Here is an 8583-nt window from a genome sequence, read left to right as displayed (position 1 = left end):
ACTTTTTAGATGGCTTACATGCATAGATATGGGAATGAACTAGGCCAAAAGCTTGCTTTAAAACATAATTACAAAGCACAAGAGTACTATATAGAGATAGAAATGTCCTATAACATACATTAATTTCAAAGACCATTCATAAACTAAACCATCAAATTAACTGGTGCAGGGGAAAGGGAAGCTGTCCCTATATTTAGGTATGTGTCCGGTGGATCAATTCACAAATTGCTTCAGGAATATGGCCCTTTCAAGGAATCTCTTGTGAAATGTTACACCAGACAGATTCTTCATGCTCTAGCTTACTTGCATGCAAGAAATACCGTGCACAGGTCTTAATATGTTACAATGATAATATACATTATTATTTCTAGTTCCAAGTATCTGAGACAAATGTGTCCAATCCTACAGGGATATAAAGGGCTCAAACATACTAGTAGATCCTAATGGTATAATCAAGGTTGCTGATTTTGGCATGGCAAAACATGTTTGTATCTTCTTCCTGAAGCTTCATATTAAATATATTTTCATGAAATCTCACAATTTCAATCACCTATTGGTATCCCTTAATTAACCAGCTATATTACACCTCCAAAATTCAGGTAACATCAAGTACTGTTCATTCTTTCCAACCTCATTGGATGGCACCTGAGGTATTAATTTATTCTGATTCTGAACAATCATTTGCTTCTACAGTGTCAATGATTATCTCCTATATTAGAAGATTTTCATTTGGGTGATTCTGAATACAAGTTGTATTGGCCTTGCTTTTGATGTATGGAACTTGGGGTGTACAATTATTGAAATGGCAACAACAAAGCCACCTTGGAGCAAGTATAAAGGGGTATGTGTATGATAATATGACTTTCATATGCTTGTCTATTTCTTTGTTGAGCCTCATCTCACGTTATGCTTTTCACAGGTTGCTGCAATGTTCAAAATTGCAAACAGCAATGATTACCCACAAATTCCTTCTCATCTTTCAGAGGATGCACAATTTTTTTTGAAACTTTGCTTACAAAGAGACCCTCTTATTCAAGAAGATAGTTGATTATGCATTGATATGTCAATAATGTCCATTAAGCCATGCAAATTTGTAACCATGATGCTTCAAATGGTACTCCATGCTAAGCTCAATTGTGCTGCATACTAATCTACAGATTGAAAACCCTGTTCTAGTTAAAACAACGAAAGTGCAAAAGTATGTGGTGCTTCTATTCCTGAAAATTTTGGAAGTCTCGGATACCATTATTGTTAGACGAACCTAAAAAGCTTTAAGATTAGCCTGTAGGCAATTTCTTAGTGCGCTAAAAATTCAATTCATCACTCATGCCAAATATTAGCAGAGAGCATCAGACCGGTCAACTATGATAAGAAACAGTACAGTAGACAATCTGCTTCATTTCCTTAAACAGCAACCGCTCGATGAAGCAAACCTCCTGCATACAACCATCTTTAGTTGCACTTACTTGGTACATTAAAATACTCAGACAAAGAAAATTGAAATGCATTAGTCTTTGCAATTTGTATTGCACCATACTTAAGGATTTCCATGTGAATAGTTTATACCATAACACAGATTATGCTGACAAAATTGACCCAAGTATACACACAAGACTTCAATAAAGTGATTACACCAACTCACTTATCATCATCTTAAAATGAATAATCCTTCAAATCAGATTTTGAATCACCCAATTCCATGTCTGCCATGCACTCTTCCTCAGTAAGTGGTGGGAGTTGCCTTGTCTTACGCTTGATATTGTGTTTGTGCCATTCACTCTTGTGATGTTCCCTGTACAGCTTAGAGTCATCGAAAGAAACATTACATGTGCTGCACTTGTTTTGCTTTTGTTGTCCCTCGGTAGGCCTACTAGTAGATGAAATTGTTTGCTTTTGAAGTTTCTCATTCAATTGAAGCACAGAATCATAAGGTTCTTTGGGCAAGGCTTCAGGTATATCCTCATAATCATTGTATTGCTCCACTTGGGTATCCCCCTCCACATAAAGAGAGTGTGCAAGAACTTCAAATCTTCCATGCATCTTATTCATAACAAAGTCATGACAATCCTTATATAGACCAGGTTCCAATTCAAAAATCTGCAATCCAAATCCAATCAGAGATTATACTGACATCCCTCAACATATTAGCAGATTCAAGATTAGCCATAAACATATACATATTATATGCAGAAAGGCCAAACCCACACAGTTTTTGGAAAAAAATAATATTTTCAAATGTTAATTGTAAACAGGGATACCTAGCATTTGAAAATGGAGAATCATGGAACAGTCCAAAACTAGAGCTGATTTTTCTTTGGTTAGTACTCTTCTTTGTTTTGCAGATTGAATATGTCTATAACTAACAAGAAATGACAAAGACATGCTAAATATCCATCATAATTAGCTAACAGAAACAACTGAATACAAGTCATGTTATTTGCAGTTTCATCTTACTAATGAACATGGCTCACACTTGAAAACTATAACCACATAAAATGTCAGAGAAAGTTACTGACCAAATCCTATGATTAGATCATCAACACAACTACTTGAAAGTTGACCTTCTTTTGTTAGCTTCTAGAAAGCTTATTTGAGCTTTTAAAGTGGCTTTTGACTTTCTTATAAGCTCTTTTTAGCTTATTTCAACATGCTTTATGCAAAAACTTATAAATTATTTCACTAGGTTTTATAGTCAAATTTATGAATAAGCTATCGTATAATAAATTTCTATTAGAGAAGAGCTTAATTAAGTGGTTTACCCAAACACCCACAGAAGAAATAAATAAGGACCTCTTTAAAACTACCAACCATAGTCATCCTGTGTTTCACTTTAGACATGGTATGGCAAGACTGAGCAATCAGAAAACCAGTACCACTGAATTGAAAATGGAATTGAACCATGAAACTAAACTTGTCTACAACTATAGGAGAAATATTTACTTACAACGGATAACTGAGCAGAAGATCCTTCTTTAGAAATAACAATAGCATTCCATTCATTCAGCTTTCCTAAAAGTTCAGGCACTTGGTCATCAGGAGCAGTAGCACGTATTCTCAACGGACACCGTTTTATAGGGAAGTGCTTCTGAAGTTCTTGAATTAACTCCAGAGCCTGTATTATATATAAATACGAATATAACTTCCATAACTTGTATTGTCATCATAAAAACATCATTGTAACAGTTAAATAAATGAGAAGATTGTAGATGAAATCATTTAGAGAGTGATGGGAAGAGACCTGCTTCTTGGAGGTGCTGTGTGGATCAACAGCAAAATGGATTTCCCGCATGAGGCGTTCAATCATACTGATAGTGTATGGACGCTGAGTCTCGGGATTGTAAGTCTTGTGCATCACGATGGTCGCAATATCCCTGAACTGACTCGATAACAATGATTCCCTCTCTTTCCCAGCTACCTGAAGCTCCCCTTTCTTTAAAATCTACCCCCTCAAACAAACAAACAAAAAATGTTATTGCTGTTGTTATTATTATAAACTTTTTAAGTGAGGCTTCCTTACTCACATCTAAGCAAATCTTGGAGTGGTCATCGGTGCCAAAAGCTGCAATTAAATCCTTGGACTTGGCGAGAACCCCTTTGGAAACATTGGTATAAACAGTGTGGGACTGCAGCACTTCATCCAGGTCCTTTTCCCTGTTGATAGAATTTTAAATGATAATTGGAAATTAGGAGATTGTGCAGTATATATATAACAATAATGAAGAGAGGAGCTTACACGCCAGAACGCCAAGAGAGGACGGTGTTAGGGTAGCAAGCGATTTCGAAGCGCATGCCATGTTTCTTCAGACGCACCACTGCCACATTTGTTAGCCTCTTCTGTCCTATTGGCTGCACTAGCGTCCTAGACATCTCTTCCTTTCTCTTTCACCTCTTTGTTACTTTTTACCTCTTCCTCACACCACACTTGGTTGGGTTGAACCTGAATGAATAAGATAACCATAGTCCACACCATGGACAAGCCATTAAAAAAAAACATCACATGTACACAAAATCAAATAGGGAGAAAGGAGGGATCCAGCTTTACTATTTGTATTGAAATATATACAACTCAATTAAACAATTACAATATTTATGGGTGTCCTTTCAGTCATTGGAACTAATTAAAGCACCAGCAGCATAAAGCATGACCTTCACTAATTTTGCTCGGTTTTCATCCAGCAAGTAAGGAATTGTCTATTTCCTTACTCGTAAGATTTGTCCAAACTAAGGTCATGGCAATCACACAAGTAACTGGTATTCTAACTTTTCATGTATTGACATAACAAAATAAAAGGATAATTCAGCAAAATAATGAAACAATAATATGAAAAATTTAAGAAAATAAAGTCTCATGTACAAGTTGGATTTTTTTAGTGGGTATACATCCTAGTGAAACAAAAAGCCCATAATTTCATTGCATGTGTCACTGTAGTTAACTTTGATGATACATCTCCTACTGGCTTATATTCATGTTCATCTCCTACTATGTTAGAATCTCAATTTGAAATAAATAAATTCATCAAATGATAAATATTAAGGTTATAGAAGCAATACGAACACATGCAATTCTAAAGAATGATAGCATAAGAACATGAAAGATGGGGTTTCCAAACCTGAAGATACAACAAGTAGTGTTAAAATTGAGTTTTTCCTGTTTAGCTGATTGTGGGTACTTTATTTTGTCAACAGTGGAAATTGCAATGTAATTGCAACAGCAAAGTGGTGCGACTTCCTCGAGAAAATAAATCTCAACATGATTAAGAGCCTTAGTTAAAACAATAAACAAAGGGAGGTAAAATTAGCAAACTATATAGATTAATATGTAGGAAAAAGGGAGGCAATGGTACACTATGGTAAGTAGAAGTCCAAACTTTCAATTGAACTTGCCAAGTTGCCAATATAAAATAAAAATTGCACTCTTTAACCAGATCACTAATCAATATAGAATTAATAAGGCTATGTTGAGGAGAGAACAAAAAACGATGTTGAGCAGAGGGGGCACAGATCCAATCAATAAGGATTACCCAAAACAGAACCACAAAAACAAAATAAATAACAAAAAAGACAGATCAGCCTTCAGAGGTCTGACCTTAAAACCTGCTCCGACGGCCCGGTGCTCTAATGCGAGGCGCTGTGGTGGTGAGACGACGACGACATACGGGTGTTCGACGATGCGGTGGAGGGTGGTTGACGACACAAGGTTGTAAAGGTTACTGAATATCCATTATCGTTAAATCATAAAAATAAAAAACTCAACATAAAGCAAGAATTGTGGAGAGAAAAAGGAGATGTAGAATCATAAATTTGTTCAACATACCTCGATAGAAAAATATAATTTTGGGTCATGACAATTGCGGCGCCAAATTTCTCTAGCAGCGTGCCAACAGAGGAAGATGGTTAACGTAAAGGTATGTGACGTGCCTTCAGGGTTTTTGTTTTTAATTTATGTGCTATGGATATTTACGTTATTTCGTATTAAAAAATGCAACAAATGCTCTCTTCTCCTCAAGAAAATAAAAATAGTTAAGGTAAAAAACTTTATTATGTCATAAAGTTTAAAAATCATTTCATATTTATTTTTATAAGAAAATTTATTATGTCATAAAGTTTAAAAAATATTTCATATTTATTTTTTAAGAAACTTTTCGGTATTGTGTTTAAAATCTTTCGATTAAAATAAAATTTAAAAATATAAATGAAAAAATTAAAATTATAAAAGAAATATGAATTGTGAATTTAAATAAATAAGTAAAATATTATTAATTAAAATTTAGCAGAAAAAATAGCATTTTTTCAACAATTGAAAAAAAAATCGGAAATATATTTTAAGAAAAAAAGAAATATTGATGTAAGAAAACTTTTATAATAATGTGGGGTAGGAAATTATAATAGTTAGTTTTAGCTATCTTGTATATCCATGGAATAAGACTTGCAATTATAATTTCAATTTGAAAATTACTATTAAATATTATGTTTGAAATTTTAATATGATTTAGGTTTAGCTTAGTTAGGCAAACAGGATGCATGGGTTGTTGTAAGAAAAATATTTAATATTATGAAAGAAATTTTGTATGAAAAGGCATGAATGATGTGGCAAGTGCCCTTCTTTTCTCCCATGTTTTAATTCCAAAACAAGATCCACAATTTCATTCATGTGTTTCCTTTCCTCTCTTATCCTTCAACGGCAACGAATCATAGTTGTGATCATGCATTTCTATTCCTTGTTAATACATATTGTTTTCCTTCTGTTACCTAAAACTCACGTTGATTATTCTATTTAACAATTAAACCCTTCTTTTAGGATTTCCAAAGTGATAGTTAGTTTTGCAAACTTAACAATTGAAAAGAATTCGCAGTCCAAAATAAACTTTGTTAGAATAGTCAACGTGAACAATGTTTCATCATTTGGTTGGACTTGGACATTTACCATTTATGTCTTTTTGTAACACCTTGCTCTCCATCATTGCTTGTTGCTTTACTTGAATTTGTTCCACAAGGTGCAATCTTGAATCATGATAATAACCAAGTCTATTCTTGCTACTTGGAAGGTATGCATTATTTCCACTAGAAATTTCATAATAAGGAACTTGAGGTCAACAATAGTTAATAACCCAAACCCAACATCTTTAACAATCACAAAAGCAATAAGTGCCATGGCTGAAGTTATTGTTGGTGCCTAGAGCTGTCACAACACCTTTGCATCAAAATGTTATTTTTGAAATCGAATGCCAACAATTGCACAAATAGTTAAGTCACTTCAAACCATAAATACACAAACAATAGTGTTGTATACTTGCAACTTATTGGAACTGGAATTAACAGAGGGCATTGGGTTGCAAAGGAGCTAATCTCAATTGTAGTAGCTTTCACTTCAAAGATGAACTTCTCCCAAGTGATGATGATCTGACAATGGGTTATCGAGGTGCTAAAATTGTGGTTGCAACAACAAATTACAAAGTTGTTCAGAGGTTATGTCGGGAACAAACTAATGACACATTGGGATGGTAGTGGAGGCAATGATGAAAGGTTATAGAGATGATGATATGGTTGAGGTGACTTGCAAATTAAGCAATGGCAGTGAAGATGATAAAAGTGATGAGGTGTGGTGACTATAGTGCAACGTGGAAGGCAATACGACTAACAAGTATGGAGAACCTAAGAATAGCTAGGAATGTGGGAACTTCTAATTCTATTAAGCATTCTTATTTTTAATTTAAAATAAAATAAATTTAAAAACAAATTGCACATGAAAAAACTGGCCAAATTTATGCTTCCTGCATTTCATACAAACAAGTTTCATAAAATATAGCAGCATTGTTGTTGTAAACTCCCTATTACCCATCTTCAATTCTTACAGATTAAAAAAATGTTTTATCTTAACTTGAATCCTTGATTTCATATTTAATTTTTTTTGTTATAAATGCACATTAAAATAATTTTTTACTCTAGTAAATGAGGACTATAATTTCAACACATTAACTAATGGTTTGACTCGTGAAATCATGATTATAATTCAAAAATATTGTTCTACTAGAAGTAGAATTGATTTTACTTGATTTTGAAACATAATTTCTATGTTTGGATTATGCAAAGAATAAGAATGCAAAATTACAATTCCATATTGAATTCTAATTCTTGTTTGATATCTCTAATTTAGGATAGTAACAAACTTGATTGTGTTATATTTAAGTATAGAAATTTGATCAATAAGTGGCAATAGTCAAAAAATTAAAAAAATGGTTGTCGGTGGTGGTGGAGGTGATAATAACAATAATAATGATAATTGTAGCAATGATAATGACAAGCTTTCAAAAATTAAAGAATTGCACTGACCACATGAATAGAAAAATAAAGAGAGGAAGAAAAAAAAGTTGGAAACAAATTAAAGAGAAATAAAGTAGAAAAATGTGATATTTGGATCGGTGTTATAAAAATAAAATTGATGACTGAATTGGTGAGGGTACTAGGTCAATGAGTTAGTGATCGAATAGGTGAATCACTAATTGAATCACATTAACTGGTATTAAATATATGTTTAACTTTATTTTTCTTGTTATAGTTATGAGTGCTTTTTTGCTTAGTGATTGTTTGTGATTACAACATGTAAGAGGTACAAGTACAATGTTGATCCAACAGGTTTGAGATTTTTAATTTTATATTATGTTTGTCATTAGACAATAGAGGTTCCTTGTGCATATGTTGTGTACATGTGCCTAGTTGTGATTTCACTTATTTGTTCTTGGGCCATGTGAATTACAAAACTAGTACCCTGACTTGGTGATGCCATGCTATTTGTCTTTAATGCAAAAATTAAATATACACAATATATTGGATAAACTAATTGAAATTATAAATAGAACATACCTTATTATATTTGTTGAAATATTTCTTTGTATACAATAATCACCTAGTGTAGTGATTTTGGGTCTTTGTGTTGAAGGGTCTAGGGAGAGGCCTCAGGCTCATATCTTGTTTTTCAACCATCACAGAGTACCTATGATTGAAGAATCCCACGAAGATGAACAAAGACAATCCTAATGAGGAAAGTTGTTAAGGAGTTAGTCCTCAGAGATTAGACGACCACAC

General features: G+C 33.4%; 1 protein-coding gene across 6 annotated transcripts; it reads right to left on the bottom strand.

The window, feature by feature from the left end:
* Nucleotides 1–1365: 1365 nt before the first annotated feature.
* LOC114385004 (ribosome maturation protein SBDS-like) lies at nucleotides 1366–5426 on the bottom strand. 6 transcript variants are annotated; one of them, XM_028344916.1, is made up of 8 exons: nucleotides 5315–5426; nucleotides 5087–5210; nucleotides 4611–4762; nucleotides 3734–3937; nucleotides 3522–3651; nucleotides 3239–3439; nucleotides 2945–3112; nucleotides 1366–2097 (listed from the first exon to the last, which is right to left on the bottom strand). In XM_028344916.1, the coding sequence occupies exons 4-8, from the start codon at nucleotides 3865–3867 to the stop codon at nucleotides 1654–1656; spliced, it is 1077 nt and encodes a 358-aa protein (XP_028200717.1). In that variant the 5' UTR covers nucleotides 3868–3937; nucleotides 4611–4762; nucleotides 5087–5210; nucleotides 5315–5426; the 3' UTR covers nucleotides 1366–1653. The 6 variants fall into 6 exon arrangements, with proteins under 6 accessions (XP_028200717.1, XP_028200718.1, XP_028200716.1 ...); XM_028344917.1 differs by having other exon boundaries at nucleotides 4611–4725; XM_028344915.1 differs by lacking the exon at nucleotides 4611–4762.
* Nucleotides 5427–8583: the final 3157 nt, after the last annotated feature.

Source organism: Glycine soja, chromosome 14 (assembly GCF_004193775.1).
Source record: "Glycine soja cultivar W05 chromosome 14, ASM419377v2, whole genome shotgun sequence".
NCBI classification, from domain to species: Eukaryota; Viridiplantae; Streptophyta; class Magnoliopsida; order Fabales; family Fabaceae; genus Glycine; species Glycine soja.
This window is presented reverse-complemented; position numbering and strand designations above follow the sequence as displayed.

What these genes read in the sequence shown, in the direction of transcription:
- LOC114385004 (XM_028344916.1), bottom strand. Translation starts at nt 3,867, where the DNA reads ATGTCTAGGACGCTAGTGCAGCCAATAGGACAGAAGAGGCTAACAAAT. An exon ending in ACTCCAAGATTTGCTTAGAT is followed by an intron (nt 3,440 to 3,521) that starts GTGAGTAAGGAA and finishes TTGAGGGGGTAG; the next exon opens with ATTTTAAAGAAAGGGGAGCT. An exon ending in CTTCTGCTCAGTTATCCGTT is followed by an intron (nt 2,098 to 2,944) that starts GTAAGTAAATAT and finishes TTTGGATTGCAG; the next exon opens with ATTTTTGAATTGGAACCTGG.